An 18,788-nucleotide genomic window follows, 5' to 3' on the forward strand; every position below is an offset into this window, starting at 1 on the left:
ACATGCTCTTTTTTTTTCAGATTGTGCATTCATCTCTTAACTAACAAGATTACACTATTTGTTTCTTAGCTGAAGCTGACAGGACTATGAATATCTTAGTGTCCTGTATTTAATCTAGTTGAAATATCATTTGCTTTCACAGCAAAAGCTATTACTACATTGGTACAAGATGTTATACTATTCTTTATCTTCATTTAAAGATGTTTCCTTTCCCCCATGTAGGACCAGGAGCAAATAAGTTTGAGCCAGCAGTCAAAATAACATAGCAATAGACAAAAATAATTGTATCAACCTTAAAACTTAATTTATTTTTTCTTACTTTGTTTCTAGAAATACTTTCCTTTTAAAGAGCTTCCTAGGCTTTTTCCATTCTCTTTTGTAAAGAATTAATTAAGGCAAAAGGGAATTAAGCGCATCACGCAAAGTCATCTGCTCAGTCTGCCATGCACTTGAACAACTCTAAAAGGCTTCATGTAAAAAGACAAGCAGCAAAACAAATCTGCTAGGGACCACAGAGACACTGGGCCATATGACTGCAGATGCAGTTTCCATTCATGCTTGATTTCCACACCACACAAATGCTCCTTGCAGCTGTGGGACTGACCACCCATGGCCCACAGAACCAGGCACTGCAGCACGGTGGTTACTTCTCACATCTAGCACTCAGGTCTCAAGACTGAAGTTGAGATATCAACATGGAAGAAATTTTTCTTCCATGAGAACTCTTTAGGAAGATATTTCGAAGCGATAAACATTTAATGTATTACTATTTGGTTGGAAGTGCAAAATCAGACATGTTAAACTCTCAGAGTCACATACATGTTCTGCACGGTCTCATGACCACATGATTTGACTGGAAAAGATTGGATCACATTCACTTCTTGCCTTTCACTTCTTTTCAGGAATGTCCCAGTGGTGTTGTCAATGAAGAAACCTTCAAAGAGATTTACTCTCAGTTCTTTCCACAGGGAGGTGAGTACTTCTCAGGTATAATTAGTACTGTGATGAACAGAGAGTTATGTTTGTTAGTTCCTAAGTCTGACAAAAGAGCCTGTTGTTCAAATTAATAAGACTGCTGTCCCAGGCTCTGTTTGAAGTCAAGAGGTGCTTCCTCAATGACTGGACAGATTTTAAAGTGTCTATTTATGAATGAAATACAATGATATCTACAGGAAGTCAGTCTTCTATTACAAAGTTAATATCTGTACTTGGGTACCTTTGAAAACCAGGTTTTCCAGGTAGGTTATTTTTTTAAAAATTTCTACACAGTCTTTTCTATTCTCTTTTATTCCACAAAACCTTTCACAGCAAGAATGAAAACTGTAGAATGCACTACAGGTACTCTCTAATATAGATAGCAGAATCCCCTTGACTTCTATGGGGTTCAACTTAAATGGGGGCTTTTTTGCTGTCCTTAATTTCAATTAATTAATTTTTAGAAGTTTCGTTGATTTCTTTGTCTTCATTTCCTTTTAGTGCAATGAAGGTAGCACAAAATTCTATAGCAGATTTTGCCTCGAATCTCTTTTAATTGTAATTGTTTTCCTATCTTTTCTTCCTCTTGCTTTTACCATTCAATTCTACATTCTCCTACAGCTCTTCACTCCTGCAACTTCATCTTCTCCTACAGCTCTTGAGATCTGCCTGTTGAAAGATTTTTTCACTTTATATTAAAAAAACCCACACTTAATTGGTAGGAACAAAACATCTCTCAATTAATTTTATTTTGAACAAAGACCTAGACGGTAAAGAATATCATTCAGTGTGGATTACCATACTGAAATCCTTAACAAGTAGGCACACTCTTATATGGAAGAACAAGAGGCTAAAAGAGTTGACTTGCCTTCTGATTATATGCTTTTAAAGCAGGCTAATTACAGTTTCAGATATTATATTTTTTAGTTTTTTATATTATTATATATTACATTATAGATATTATATATATTATATTATTAGATTATAAAAATAATTACCTGCATGCAATTTACTACACCTTTGCTATGTTTAAAATAAGAATAAAAAATGAATGATATTTCCTATTGTTACACTCAAAATTGTTAGTGGGTGTTCTGGTGTAAGCCCAGCCAGGAACAAAGAACAGCATGGCCACTTACTCTCTCCTCCTCCTTCAGGATGGGGAGGAGAATCAGAAGGAAAAAGGCAGAATCTCAGGGGTTGAGACAAAGGACAGTTTAAAAGAGCAGCACAAGGAGAGAAGAAACAATCATTACGATAATACTAAGAAAGGAATATATAAACTGAGTGATGCAAATTGTTATCGCTCATCACCCAGAACCCAACACTGAGTCCTGACTGAAAACTGCAGTTTCCCACCATTCCTCTCCCCCAGCCAGCTCCCCCAGCCAGATACTGGACATGACCTCAGTATGGGATGGAATATCCCCTCAGCAAGCCCAGACAGCTGACCTTGTTGAATCTCTTTCCAGCCTCCCATGAAAATTAACCCTGACCCACCCAAAGTCAGGACAAAGGGCAAAAAGAAAGCACACTTTTTCTAAAAGTAAAGCTAAAATATATTGTGAAAATGAATGTGATCTTAAAAGCCTAACCTTTCTGAGTTCAGGCCTACCTGTTACAAACCAGAAAGAATATTAGTGAAGTTCAAAATTATATATACTCAGTTCTTAGTTTTCACTCCTTTTCCTGGTAATAGTACTCACCTTTCTGCAGCTCCTCTCTGCCTTTGAGGCAGTGGCAACATTTGGGAGAGGAGATGGGAACTACAGTAGGGTGTTGGCATCTGGAGTCCTTCCCTGGGAGAACAGGATGTATATTAAGAGGTTGTAGATGCCCCATCCCTGGAAGTGTCCAAGGTTGGGTTGTGAATGGGTCTTGGAGCAACCTGGTCTAGTGGAAAGCATCCCTGCCCATGGCAGAGGGGCAGGAACTAGATGATCTTTAATGTCCCTCCCAACTCAAACCATTCTAGGATTCTGATTCTGACATTCACATGGGTGCTTTCTTCCTCTCTCCAGGATTCACCTGGGATGATTTCTACATGTTTCTTAACGTGTATTTCTTTTTCCCCATCGGTTTGCACAGTACATCCAAATCTGTTGTTACAGGTGATAACTTTTACTTGTGTTAAATATTATTTCTTTGCTCTCTTTGCTGCCTGTAAAACCAGATTTGTCCATTTCCATACCTACATTTCTTTAACTGACTGCAAGTGAGCTGTTTATAGCTATAAGGTCTCCAATGCCAGCCTATGCCTCATGCTTTCTTATCCCACACCTGCTCTTCTCCACTCTGCATATCATCTTTTGGCTGCCCAAGGCCTCTGCTGATGTATGAGGCAAAAAGTTTGTCTCTCCACCACATCATTATGTTAGAGTTATAAATATTTACTTCTACATTGAATAAATGCCCATTCCTGCTACCTATATAAAGCTACTGTTGTGCTGCAGAAGTGAAACCAATGAACCTTAGAAACTAGATCAGTTCAAGCAACTGCTGTCACAGCTAAGCCTTGGGAAACAAAGCTGGAAGTTGACAAGCCTCCATCAGGGGCAAACTTGTTACAAAGTTTGTGGTTTCTTAGTAGCTATGGCAATACTGTTTTACAGGGGGGCACAGAGTTACACTGCTGCAATTTCAACAATGCTATTACTCTGTCTGCAATGATGGACATATAGTTTCTGGGGAAAAAAATCCAACAAAACAAAAATGAAAAAAACCTCACAAAACTGGGGTGCTTTTCTTGCTTAAATTTCACGTCAGTAAATTGCAGTAAAAAATTATATTTTTAGCAACGTACATAAGTATTCAAACCAACACAATTCACTCATCAGCTATATATGTTGCTGTGTACCAGTAACAGCTTTTTTAGCTTTCTTAATAAAGCTCTTTTCTGAGATCTCAAAGAGCACTGAGAAATGACCATCAGAATCCATATCCTTCATCTACTCATCCTCCATGGCCTCCATTCAACAACATGCAGTGTTAGCAGTGCATAAAGACACCATAAGTAATTGTGCTTGTGTAGTTTTCCTCAAAATGTCAGGAAAAATCTAGTTCTTCAGCTGAGTAGCTCATAGATAAGAATCCACACACTGCATAATTATTACACTCCTCCTCAGTTATGAACAGAACAGATTATGTTCATGGCTTGATAAGGCATATTCTCAGATACATAATGACAACTCTCTGATGTTTAAGTGCTTTAATGGTGTATTTCAAAGGAATTCTGATTTACTATCTGTTCCTGTCTCAACCTGCCAAAATATCAATTTAGCCTGCTATCTATGATATTATATCTCAAAAAAAACCCCCACATTTTATTTGAAAAGTTAAGCTCTTGTCTAACATGATTAATGTCCAACATTTAGGGAGACAGAGACAGGGGGAATCATATTAAGCAGCTCTAATTAGGGACATGATTTAGTGGAAGGCTTGGCAGTGCTGGGTTAATGGTTGGACTCAATGATGTTAAAGGTCTTTTCCAACACAGATGATTCCATGGTTCTGTTATTCTGTAATTAAAAGACTATTATACCTCATCCTGCCATATTTTTGAAGGCAAAATTTCAGACCAGAACTGCCTAAGCAAACAACCCTGAAAAATATCTCTGAATGGTTTTTTTGGGTTTTTTTTTTTGTTTGTTTGTTTTTTCTGAACAGGATACTAGAAAGAAAAGATCCTTCAACTAGAGATTATTTTTTCATATAACATCATAATAAAAGAGTAGGGTACTGTATCATGCACAGGTAACAAACAATAAAAACCTTTTGTGTAAAGCTTTGTGTTTTCTGAAATCTACAGAAAATAGTTGGAATATTTCACGTTTTAAGAAATTAATACTAAGATCATGGGAAGAATTCAATTCACAGTGGTTGTACCTCTACAATATGTTTTTTTTTTCCCTGAAGATGGTTTATACAGTATATTCTGTATTATTCTAGATAATATTTAATATGCCTATTAAAATCCTAAATGTAAACTGAAGTCAATAAATTTACAGTTAAAGTGGGAATTTTTCTACTAGTCTATGTTTAAACAATTACATTGGGGACTGGATACAAGGATGAATATATGAATATCTCAGTAGTGTTACCTTTTTTTAATTCTCTGAAAATGCATGAACAGGCACAGGGTTTAAAAGTTGCAGAGTTTATTCTTGTTTCAATTATTTCACATAAAATAAAATTAATATATGGAACTAAGACCAAGGATTTTACTTCCTAATAAGCTGTGAGATACAGTTTTGAATTTTGATGTATTTAGTTCCTTGGGGTCAAGGTAGCAAGTGAGTGACCCAAGACTATCACTCAGTCTAATTCAAAACAATATTTTGGGCCGTGACAAATAAACGATTAATATGAAAGGCAGAATGGTTGAGTGCCATGAAAATAGACATCTCAGCACTGATGAGGTTTTTCCATGGTAGGAAGGATTTTGTCTGGCAAGGGGGACACAGATTTCACAATACTTCTCACTTTAATAAAAGTTTATGAGATTTATGTAAATTAGCACACAATTCATGTAAATATGTGAAGTAGAAAGAGCAAAGCAATGAGTATTAAAGGTAAACAATATTTCAGCCTAGGTTAATTTGCATGATTTTGAGGGAGGGAAATCACACTGAGGAAAGCTGACCTTTTATAACCACAACAGCTTGTACCTCCTATCAACTGAGCAGTCTCTGGAGAAGTCTTCTCTTCACAAGGTGTACTCCTGGAGTCTGTTGTACCTCTTGGAAGGCATTCAATGTAAATGAAAAGATGGATCTTGACAGAAACTTAAGGGACTTGAGAGCTTTAGATTAATCCTGGCTTGTGTTTATAAAATAAGTTGATATGCACTGGTCAGTAGGTTTGAAAAGTATACAAACAATTAGTGAAGGGTTTGCTTGTTTAAGGTCATCTTTCAGAGTCTTATTAATCACTTCTGTTAGTCACAGACAGTTTTTCCAAGGTTTTCAAGAACCTCTCTCTCATACAGTGTTAACAGGAATTAAGTAGCAAACCAGCTTTAAGAATCTGCTTTTCTGGACAGGATTTTGTCTTACTTGTGGGTGAGCATATGATCCAAATGCAACAGCAGCTTTGTGACAAGCTCAGCTTCAACCTGGGTAACAGGTCTGTCTGCAGAGTAGAAAAGATATGCCAGATGCACAGATGGTAGTGTTTGCTTCCCTCATTTAAAATGAACAAATGAATGCATTTTTCTTTTTTAACTTAGGAAACAGATCCCCTCTCACAGTCAATTAACTGATAGGGTAGCATTCCCGTTAAACCAGGGTGTTTCAGAGTGCAATAGCATGACTTCTATTTGTTCAGATATCAGTGATTAGCAGAAATGGGAATGAAAATGAATACATATATTCTAAATCAGAATTTTAGATTGTTTTCCTAACAGCATAGCTACCTATATACTTGCATTTATAATGTAACCCTCCTTTCCTGGCCAAAAAAGAAGTTTAAACTGAATTGAAAACATAGTCTTGCTATCAAATATTGCTGTCAAAATAAACCTTGGTACCAAATTTTTAATGGAATGAAATTCAATGAATTAAGAAGTGCTTACTATCAACCATTTTTACTGTTTTAAATTGTAGATTCCACAACTTACGCACATTTTCTGTTTAATGCATTTGACACTGATCACAATGGATCTGTAAGTTTTGAGGTAAGTGATTCTATCTTCTTTTTCTGTAAATGAATATTTGGTCATTCCTTGTAATTAAGTCCAGTTTGGTGACTTTCATTATATGATTTACTTGAGTGAATGACGTGAGATTTGACAGAATTTTTTTTAAAGCATTTTCATTGCTTTGCTTTTATAACCTGGAAGGAGACATCTCGCCAAACAGGTGCACTATGGTCAGAAATCTATACGTCAACTGAGACTATAACAAGATAATTTTGTGGACTGTTGGTGTTCATTTTAAAAAATAAATAAATAAATGCATGAACCTCATCTACCTTTTTCCAGGCAACTGAAATAAATGGGTTCAGGCTAAACTAGAAGTGAGAATGGAGTTTTTATTTACATCTTCTGTATATAGGCTAATTCTAAAAGGAATCCTGGTCAAATCAGCAACAGCAGTGACAAAGAGAGAAAAGATTTTTAGCATCAGTATTTGAGAAGGATTTCTGGATTTAGTTAAAAATAATGAGAACAAAAGGAGCTTTTGTCTCTTTCGTAGACAATTTGTTGACATTTGTATCTCAGACAGAAAGTCTTAAGAAATGCAGTAGATAGGAAGCTTTTTTTATGGGATTTTAAAATCTCAAAGTGCAGGTCTGTGTACAAAAAAGGCTTTGGAATAAAATAGAGCATGAAAAGAAAATAAGCAGCTTTTTTTTTTTTTTTTCCATTACCAAAACTGACATTTGTAGCTTGTATTTGTTCAATATCGACTCAGACAGAGCAATCCAGACTTTGATATTTTTGCACTAATTATGAATCCAGCATAACTCTACTGTTGTCAAAATATTCTTGCTTCTGTGTCCTTCTGCTCTGTAGCAGCGTATGATAGCCATTCTAAAAACAAACGTGTGTTAAAAATGTTTAGTATTTTTTCTAATCATTTGTAAGAAACTGCAAAATGTGGAAGAAGATATTATGAAATGTCAAGAATACAATCGTGTCATTTCTTCCTGCTCCTTTTTATCCTAGGTGCAACTATGCCATGTTCTTTCTATACCAATCCAGACTCTGATTTCCTAATTTCCATTAGACAAAAAACATACCAAAACAAAACAATCTCAAAAAGCCCCACAACTAAACAACATAGTAAGCAGAGAAAAAGGAAGTGATGTAAAAAAAATTGAAAAATAAATAATCATTCATACAATTTACTTTCTGTATCACAGTATAGCAGTACATACAAATTAATATAATGACCTATCATGCAAAGCACTCCAGATCCGTTATATGTAAAAATGACATGAAAATCTGAAATAGCACTGAAAGAATATAGGTAAGAATGTCTTTTTTTATGTTGTACTTTCATTTTTCTAATGAAGCAGTGGTAGTTGGTGTCCTGGTTTAGGACCATCAGGGAACAAAAGACCACGATTAGCCTCAAGTACCGAAGAGGCTGAGAATTGCCCAAGGGCAGGGAGGGCTTAATTGCCGCTTAAGGTTCAGGACAAAACAGACCAGGCTACTCGGTTTGGGGAAGAAAACAGAAAATAATTTAATCCAACACCAACTAAAACACAATCTTAAAACCCCAAAACATAACCAAAATAAAACAACACAGAGTAGTACAACAATAAAGAGTCCGACCAGCCCTTTAAGAACACCTTCTTGCCACATCTCCCCTCTTCCCGGGCTCAGAGCCCTGATCCCTGTGTTTTTTCCTCCTCCCCTCCCTGAACAGCCCAGGGGCTCAGGGAGTGGGGGTTTCACTTAGTCTATTCCCAATAGCTTCTGCCGTTTGTCCTTCCTCAGGACAGGTGGGCCGGAGGTGGGTGTGAACCCTTGAGCCGGGGGAGAGTCCACAAACTCTTTACCAGGTCTTCACTGCAACCCTCCCCCTGTTACCAAGCAAAAGCTCCTCCTTGCTGAACCAGGACAGTTGGAGTTATAGGGGCGAAATAATTTCTTCTTCCTTTTTGCTCTTTTTCCTCACATTTTCAACAACTAACAAAGAAGTGCGAAACTTCAGCATAACTTGAATGCATACCTTCATTGGACCAGATTGCTTGGTGAGATTACTAGGTTCTCAGAGATTTGTCTTCCCTGAATCTCCATACTCTCTGATAAGAGTCAGGCTCTCCAACTGAAGAATTTTACGTAGCATAAAAAACAAACTCACAAAACTAGCTGCTTGAACCTACCTGTCCTTATCCCACAATTGCCTCGGTTTTGAGACTGACTTATTTCATTAATTATGCCAATTAGTTTTGTTTTAAAATGAAGGACAAATAGTTTCAGAAAACCTAGTGACCCAGCTATTGAAGGACTCTTTTGGCATGTTAGTTAACTGAAGTTCTTTTTTTCTATCAGAGAGAGATTTGAAAGCAAGGTTTCCACTTGCTTAATGAATATTGTAATGGAATCCAAGTGAAGATCTGTGCCTCAAGGCTATTTATACAGTCAGGAAAACTGGGACTAATTAACTTCAGATATATAGTCAAAGTTAAAGTACATTGCACTCACATGCAAATATCCAAATCGGTATCTTTACTTTGTTGTAGATGCAGATAAAAGCTTTAATCTGCACATTCTAAATGTGATCTTGATGAGAGGAAAATCACTCAGTAATCCTCACTGAGTTGTTGGTAACAAGCACATTAGACAGACTCTCTGAGCTTAGCTGCTACCCTCAGTACTGTTGCTTTACTATGGCATTCTGCACTGGATAGTTTAACAGCTAACATAGCTATACTGCTCCTGACATACACATCACCTTCTGTCGTGCAGAGCATTTTTCTCTAGGAGGATCTAACCCAAAACACCCTGTCAATTTAGCCTATGTCCATTGAATCAGATTTTCTATTTCTATATGATTTTATTGCTGTAGTCTTCCATTGTATGAAGGTATGTAGAAAAGATATTCCCTCCTAAATGGTCCTTACCCAGTTCATCACAACTTTCTCATATAATAAGTGCTTTCTGTTGTTCCTAAGATAGACTCCTTCATAACACTCAGACAAAGGCATTGCACTTGAACTGATTCCCAAACATGTTGATGCAATATGGAAGGAGATGACCTGCTCTAGCAACATTTAGAACACACACCTGAAAGGTTTTAGAGTTCTTTCAGCTTTTGTAATGGCATTCAGTCCATTGTGAAACAACACAAAGCCAAGAGGTTTTTAATGCATGGGTTTTTTTAAACTGATGATAGAAAAGCAGCCTTGCAAATGGGGATAATAATGATGCCAGGAAGCTAGCTAACATGAGTAGTGTATCACAGAAAGGAAGAAGGAGAAATAACCAAAAAAAGAAAAATAGATATGGTGTAGATAGAATAAATGAAAAAATGTTGCTGTTGTAAAACTAAAAATAAATTCAGACTTCTGAAATAGGATACTCTAAAAAATAAATTTATTGGAAATCTTTTCAAAGGTCTTCAGGAGAAACTACATCAAGAATGTAAAACAATGCAGAAAAATTTTGAAGACATGGTACTGAATTTAAAAGGTTAATTGCTTATGTTTAATACTACATTGTTAAAGAGCTGTTAGGAGATTTAACCCTGTGACCCTTAATTAGTCATTGAAGTGTAGACTAGACAAGCTGAGAAAAACTCTTTCAAAAGTCATGTATTCATTTACCCCAAAGGGCACATATACCAATAAGATAGAAACTTATGACAAGTTAAGAAAACCCAGAGCTACTTGAATTGTTAAAAAGACGGAAGCTGTCAAAAGAGCTGTCTGTGCCTAATAGCTCATCTGAGGCCTACACTTCATTGTATTGGGTATACTTATTTGAATGTGTGGGTACATCAGACCTGTATAATTTATGTCTAGTGTCAGTACAGTCTTTTCCATTGTTTCTGTTTTAAAGAACTGCATAAACTTTGCTGGTGCTAATAAGAAATTTTTCAGCTTTTATTATCTCTACTTTAAGTCTAAGACTTCCCAAGTCTTCACCAATGACGTAGAAATGCATATTTAAATATAAGCTCTTGTCATGTTCTGCTCAGCCAATATCATGGATTTATGGGTTTATAAGCTTATCTAACAGAAAAAAGGTGGAGGAGACAGTAAGGAAAATAAAAGATCATTGTTTAAAAAAAGTTAGGATGCTAAGGAATACAGAAGTCAGGTGATCACGTATCCCAGCTGATATTTTCTGCAGTCTGGAAGATTATTGCCAAACATAAATGAGATTTGTGCTGCCAAAAGAGTATTAATTATGAAATAAAAATCTACAACCAAATATTATATGCAAACACTCCTCTGATTCATTTCTGTGGAATAGCCAAAGCAACAGAGCATCAGTAGATCACAAAAACATTAAGGTGGTACATACACACATAATGAATACTATTCCCTTTCATATTTCCAATAAAAAGTTTAAGGATTTAGGTGTACCATAGCATACACAAAGTTTCAAATGTTGACTGTAACAGATTCATCTAAGGAGGTCTGGGAACCACATATTCCACCTCCAGCAAAGTACAGAGTTAACAGGAATTTAGTATACCTTATTATATAGCTCTTCTAAAATTGGTCACCTGTGCTTAGATTAATTAACTCCCACTTAAGCTTATTTTTTAGACCATTAAACTATGGTATTAAGTTCAACAGTAACTGCTTATGTGAGGCACTTCAGAGGATAAATCCACTGAAAGAAAGTTATGTCTTATTTTCTAGAAAATTACTCAATTTACTTATTAATTAGAAAAGACATTTAAAAAAGAAATTAATCATTTTTCCATGTTTCTGATGAAGGTGTTATTTGTATTTCTGAGTGTTTGCAATTCCAAACTCACCAAGACCTTTTGTCCATTTAGGATTTTGTTATGGGTCTCTCCATTTTACTGCGAGGGACAGTACAGGAGAAACTGAACTGGGCTTTCAATTTGTATGATATAAATAAGGATGGATATATAACTAAAGAGGTAAGGTCTACTTTTACACTAATCACTGAAGCTGAAGGTTGTGTATGAAAGTCCTTCTTTCAAAGAAGAATCACAGAATCACACAGAATGGTAGGAGTTGAAAGGGACCTCTAAAGATTATCTAGTTCAACCCCCTTGCTCAAGCAGGTTCACACAGATCAGGTCACATAGAAATGTGTCCAGGAGGGTTTTGAAAACCTTTGGAGAGAAGACACCCTCACTGGGCAGCCTATGCCAGGGCGCTCTCACCCTTACAATAAAGAATTTTTTCCTTAAGTGGAAGTTTTTGTGTTCCAGCTTATGTCCATTACTCCTAGTCCTACCACTGGACACTACAGAAACAAGTGTTGCTCCATCCTCTTGACACACACCTTTCAAATACTTGTTAATGAGGTCACTCCTCAGTCTCCTCATCTCCAGACTGAGCTGATCAATGAACAGATCATTATCAAGTTCATGTTACCAAATAAATGTATATTATGAAAGTACACTTACTAAAAACAATTTTCTCATTCTAAAGACATATATAGAAATTGAAAAGGAAAAACTTTTACAGAAATTGTAAATGGTCAGATTTTTTCAAATACAGAAATGTTTGGGTTAAGCATGCCTATGTATTGGCACATACAGTCACAAGAGTATTTGGTAGGCTATTTGGACAAAAAATAATTAAATATGTGGGCTAAAATGTTTACTTATTTTATGAATCTACTTCTAAAAATTTATACTCAAAACAGAATTTATATGAAAAGATTTCTACATCTTTTATTTAGAAAGGATTCAGGCACATACTTAAATTACAGTGGGATTAAATAAGTGTTTTCATAAAAAGATACAGTTTTTCAAAACTAGGTCTCTATGTAACTATTTGTATCTTTTACACTTACAATTTACACTTTTAGAAAAACACTTCATGATTGTAACAAAAGAGTGGTCTATAGAATAATTTCTCAGCATACTGGCAGATGACTTGTTTTTACAATTACAGTTTTCACAAGCCACTCTATTAGCAAAATTCAAAGTTTTTGATCTGAAAGGAGTCTTTGCATATGTGCAGATATGTGTGTGGGGTAGTGTTTCTATTTTGTCTGGGGAAAATCCAGTTGTAAGAATCTGATGTGCTTTGACTTGCTGTTGCAGAACTTCTCTTCCTCCTTAGTTTTATTCAGAAGATTCTTCCTATAATCCAAGAACTTGCAGATAGTCTTAAGTAATTTAAAATGAAAATTTTACATCTGCATCTATTTAACAACTTGTCTATGAAATTTGAACTAACATGCTAGAATTCCTAGGAACATAGCAATTCCTTCTTGAAGCTGTTCAGTCATAAAGTAGGCACAAACTCAAAATTTTATTCTAAAATGCAAATGCTAAAAATCATTTCTGTGTTCTAAGTTAAAGTAGCATCTATAATGCACCTTACATTAAACAGACATATTTTTTTTCTCTTCAGGAAATGCTTGATATCATGAAAGCAATATATGATATGATGGGGAAGTGCACCTATCCTGTTTTAAAGGAGGATGCACCTAGACAACATGTGGAAACATTTTTCCAGGTGAGTCAGGTAACATAGGAGCAAAAAAGACTGCTCTGTTAGCAGTTATGGAAAGATTTCCATTGTTGTAATAGTTTTGCATATCCTACCAATTTTGCAATCGTTTTTCTTCTCTATGGTTTCTTCCCAAGTTTCTCAGATCTACTCGTTACATCTTGTTTTTTTCAAAAACAAGATCCTGAAGCTCGTTCTGCTGTATCACTTGTTAAATCTTTACAGCATTTTGCCTGATTATTCCTAGGCTGACATACAACTGGAGTGAATAATAAAAAGGACTTATTTTACACAGGGTTTTAGGAGGATAAACACATGTTCTTATTCTTTCTGAACAGAAAATGGACAAAAACAAAGATGGAGTAGTTACCATAGATGAATTCATCGAAAGCTGTCAGAAAGTAAGTACTCAGTGATAAGTAATGAACCTATATCTGTTGGCTGAAGCTATCATACCACTACACAGACTCCTAACACCAGAGACAGTGTTTTGCCAAGATAAGAGTATGTATGTACACCATTACACAAAACCACAAAACAATGTAAACAAATTTGTGACATGAATCTGTAAAAGAGATTGTCTTATAACACATTCCTGATACAAATGGCCTATAGTCATAGCAATAATAATATTACTTGAAAATTAATAGGAGTGTTTCTCAAACACCGAGTCATGACCTTTGGAGGCTTTAAAAACAGAGAGTGCAAGGAGCTTGCACAGTGTTGGATGGCAGGAGTTAACAGAAGGCAAGTGTTCTCAAGGCAAGGGAGTGATAATTGTTTACTTGCAAGTGTTCACACTACCCAGGTGGCTGTTAATTTCCTTCAACTACTTTAAGCAGCTTGTTGCCTATAGAGCTGAGAAGGATAGTAAGCTTCTGCAGCAGGAATTAAAGCCTGTTTTTACTGCTCTGTCATTCAGACCTGCTCTCAGACCAGGAGGCGGTGTGGGAAAGATAAGTTGCATTTAAGAAATTTATGGAAATATTGTTTATTTATGAGTTAAGAAATGTGAGCAAAGGAAACATGATTTAGTACAAAATAATAAGTCTTTTGTGATAAGACATTGTTATATGCTGTAAAGCATCACATTAGACCTAGAGATATGATAGATAAGATAGGCTTGATTACATTATGCAAATTGATGTGGCAAATAAACCCAATGCTATTTGTTAATGAGAAATGCAAGGAATCACAGCAGTGTTCTACTGATACCTTGTCCAGGCTGACTCTGATTAATATGAAGCTGACACAGACCAGCACACAACCTGCGTGTATTGCTTCTTATCTCCAATACCAAGCAGAGAGCAGAGACAGGAGAGAACAAGACTAGCAAGATAAATGCAGTTAGTGAGTGATGGATTCTTTTACTATTTCAAATAGGGAAAGCTGAAGAGTAAATAGCAAAGATGCTCTAAGATTGGCCTATTTTTACATGCATCTGTAGTTATCCCTTGGGGTTACTCTCATGAACACAGCTACATAGTAAGTAATTCCCTGATTTTAATCCCTGATTTTGTGGGATGAAAGACAACAGCTCTTCTAACAGTGGCTGTTCTCTATAGCCTTAGCAATGGGTATAAAGTAGTGTCTTATTTGTTGGAAGTGCTCTATTGCATTGACTATGGTTCTAGCTCGTCAGTCTTGTTCAATATGAATGAAAGGTATTTTCTCTGATCTGTCGAGTTCTAGAAGTTAAGTGACAGATTTTTCTGGATATGACAACAATTATGGTGATGGGCTGATTCATTTATGAAGAAAATTAGTACCTACAGTAAGGAATTGCCTGCTCTTGTTTTCCAATGTGATTTGGTTTCTGATGTCTGTTAAAAAATGTCTTATTTACCTCTTCTGAGGACACATGTGAGAAATGTTCTCTAAAATGTTACATGACAGAGACACTGTTCTCATTGCGCTACTTAACCTCACCTTCACGTGCTTTTATCTTCAAAGGTAGCAAAGGATTTTTTTAATATAAAAAGTGTCTTACTACCTAAATTTTTTCTCTCTACCTAATCAGATCTGTTCTTCTGTTAAGAATTCTGAGCTGCAAAGTTTGTAGTTAATGTTTATATCAAGAATTTGTTTCAGAAATGAGGTTTTGGATTGGGATTCAATCCAAGTCCTTTAGGAAACTTGCCTCAGGATTTAATGTAGCTTCAGCCTTTTCCAGATTACATTTTTCACAAAGGACAGTAGTGACCGCTTTCTCTTAAAACAGCTGTAGGAAAAATATTTTTTAATATCCTAATACATATGAGACTGATCTAAAGCAGTAAGGTTCCATCCAGTTGCTTCCTTTCTTCAACATGCAGTGAGATATATCACTCCAGGAGTGAAATCTCTCATCTTTCACGACCATTTAACAACAAGAAAAGCAAAATTAAATAATATTGTCATCCTTTTTATATTAAATCTGCCTGTGTTTTAGACCTGTCATGCAATATTTTTATGTTTTCAAGATGTTCTGGTGTTGTGGAAAAACATCAGTTATTGTTATTGCACTTCATTCAGTGTCCTTTTGTCCAACATATGAAGTACATATTTATTCAGTTTTTCCTTATAGATAAACAGGTCTACACCATTAATGACCCTTTCCCCTCTCTCTAGACCCCTACTAGTTCTACTACTACCTTACCAAAATCAGGACGATCAGGAGAGAAGCACAGCACAGATTCTTACTCCCTAGGCTTTGACAGCTATGGTGGCTTCCTCATATACATACATTCCTTTGATGTTAAGGCTGTTAGTATATGTCTGTTCAAAACCTTTCCTGCCATTTTGCCTAAAAAATAGAGTGTACCTCAGACCTTGGAATGGGAATGCTCATTGATGCATACGGCAGCCAGAGTTTCATCTGGTGCATGTGAAATTATGTTAAAGGCCTAGAGCGGATCCTTGCCAGTTCTGGCTCAAGCTATGACTAGGGCTAAACAGTGCCAACTATAAGAAATGCTCAAACACTAAAGCTCAGATCTCATCCAGTCTGAACCTTAAAATGGATTAGAATCCTTTCCAGCCAGAGAAAGGCTGCAGAACAGCTTTATCTTGTCTTACTCTTATCTTGGGCAAGTGTTGCGAGCCTCTGAGAACTACTATTCTTCCATTTTGCATTGGAAGCCAAATCAGTGGGTCTTAGAAGTATATTGACAGAATCACAGAATGGTAGGGGTTGGAAGGAACCTCTAGAGATCATCTAGTCAAACTCTCCTACAAAAGTAGGTCCACCTAGATCAGGTCACACAGGAACACATCCAGGCAGATTTTGAAAACCTCCAGAGAAGGAGACTCCACACTCTCTCTGGGCAGCCTGTGCCAGGGCTTTCACCCTTAGAGTAAAATAGCTCTTCCTTTTACTAGTGTTTTGTGATAACTATGGAAAGTGTAGCATGGTTACTTTAAGAGTAAGAAGGAATACGGCAGAGCATATCTGAATACAGAGGCTCCATTTCAGGTTCCTGGAGTAGGTTCCCAAGATGTTTTTTTTTTTTTTTTAGCATCATCTGGTGTGTTCTTAAACATTGTATGTGCATGTGCCTTTTTAAAAATCAGCTCCTTGTGCTGAATATTGGTTTGGCACAACTGTCAATGCAGTGGCACTGTGCTTTCTGATATATACAGCAAGTTCAAGACTCTTAAATCACAGTCCTGATGCAAAGAATGGCCTGTCCACTCACAAGTGTTAAGAATTTGTGTAAAGAATTACAGAGTATTCAGGCTTTGAGCATGGCCTTCTCTGTCACTGGGTATGAGGACCTATCTTTGCCAAAGACTGAAGACAGCAAGGGTGCTTACTCTCTTCCATCTTCTATCTTGGTCAGGGAATGTGTATAATCTGATTTCCTTGCTCTCCCTACCCCACATTCCATGTGCCAATTTGCCATCCAGACTCCAAGAGTCTACCTGCTCCCACGGGAGACATGGCCTGCCCTAGGTCTGCTGGATTGAGTCCCAGAGAGTGGTTGCTATCTGTCCTGCTTTGTCTAAGTTACCAAACCGTAGGGCTTGGGAAACAGTAGTGTCACTACCTCAAGGGCTAAGCAACACCCAGTTCCTCACCTGTCTCTTTCCTCTGCTTGGTGCTGACTCAGGCATTGCTTCATATCTACAGCATCATCATGAACAATAGAAGCAAAGGACTACGGCATGTCTGGTGCATAGGTGAACGTTTTAAAGCTCCTGATAATGTTAAAAATTACCTATTTCTGGGACAGGTATTTTTGACAAGACTAACCCATTCCACATGCAATGTTGGTGATCTGGGCTAGCGATAAAACAACAAAGGAGCCACCTCAAACGTCAAAGTTGTCTTGAAGTTAGGTCAGAGGTGACAAAGCTTATTCACCCATGGTTTGTGCTTCATATGTACTAACACCTCACAGTGTCTTGAGCTGAAAATCATTAAACAGATGCATATGAAAAAAAGGTTTATAAAATGTACTGAATAGGAAGGCAAATAGGAAAGATACACTTGTCAAAGAATTCCAAAGCAAGTATCTTTTTTTTTTCCTTGTTTGGAGATGGGAAAAAGGCTACCAAATGTCAGTATTTTCCACCTATTATGACAAGCCTTTATCCCCTTGTAAAGACATTTGACTAACTAAAGGAGGGGCATTAGAAGTCTTCTGTATAGAAACAGTGAACTTCAGAAATACGGACCTTACTTTAGAAAACTACTTAGTTTTATTGCTGATGATATATATTCTAAAATTGTTAGGAAGTGTCAAAACACTTTCTAAATTAAGAGCATGTTTTTTTGTTTCGCATATTTGTTTAGTTGCCACTGTATATACATAAACATTTGTAAATAATTAAACGGCAATTGATTCCAGTTAAACCAAATTTTAACCTTACGTTAATCAGCGATCTTCAATAGTATACTGACATTTCAAAACACTGCAATGGGAAAAGTCTATTTATTCTAATTTCCAGTAATTTGGGGTAATACATTTCCTATACAAACTTTTAAAGCATTAATCTACATTGCATATTTTCTTGAAATGACTTATTATTACTTTCATAAGTTATTTTATCTGCACAAAAATAGTGAGCAGTGTCACTTCTTAGAGCAACATCACTTGAGATGACATATGGAATCAGAGATGAAAAGCCCCATTGTGCATGTTTCATAACATAAAGAAAATTACTGACTTGTCATTTTCTACAAAGCAAATTGCCCACTAGACTAAGCAGTGAATAAATTATCTGGAAATCAGTACTGAACTTGTTTTATTGGAACATTAGTGCACAGAAAGCCTACACACCTATTAGTAGTGGAGGACACTAGGAGACAACCTTTCTATAGGAAGTGCAGGTTTTATGCACCTCTTCCATGAAACTTCCTAAAATATTCTATCAAATTCAGTCTTTTTATTCAGTAGAATTAAAGATGGCTGGATTATCTCTCAAGTACTAAAGGGTGTACACTTAGATAGAAAAATATGGTCCTTATCATATTGCTGGTGGAGACCAGCAATGATAAATAGGCATGTAACATACTCTTGTATTGCATCATTTATTTGATTGCGCAATCAGCTGTTGATTTAGAAGTGCCACAAAATATGGGCTACTACAAGTAGATTTTTTCTTTTATATGCTAAAAAGTAAATCTTCCAAAAATATTTTTCAAATTTCCTATCTGCTGTGCTGAGAGTTATTTACTGACAAGAACTGGAGCACAGTGATGC

The 18,788-nt window shown here is 36.3% G+C and overlaps 1 protein-coding gene across 2 annotated transcripts in view; it reads left to right on the forward strand.

Moving 5' to 3' along the window:
* Positions 1-18,788, forward strand: part of KCNIP4 (potassium voltage-gated channel interacting protein 4) — a 103,932-nt gene that overhangs the window by 84,406 nt on the left and 738 nt on the right. For both annotated transcript variants that reach the window (XM_061992469.1, XM_061992470.1), the window contains 5 exons: positions 903-972; positions 6,579-6,649; positions 11,442-11,549; positions 13,003-13,107; positions 13,440-13,502. In XM_061992469.1, the coding sequence (XP_061848453.1) occupies positions 903-972; positions 6,579-6,649; positions 11,442-11,549; positions 13,003-13,107; positions 13,440-13,502 (417 nt within the window). The remainder of the gene's footprint in view (positions 1-902; positions 973-6,578; positions 6,650-11,441; positions 11,550-13,002; positions 13,108-13,439; positions 13,503-18,788) is intronic.

Source organism: Colius striatus, chromosome 3, assembly GCF_028858725.1.
Source record: "Colius striatus isolate bColStr4 chromosome 3, bColStr4.1.hap1, whole genome shotgun sequence".
NCBI classification, from domain to species: Eukaryota; Metazoa; Chordata; class Aves; order Coliiformes; family Coliidae; genus Colius; species Colius striatus.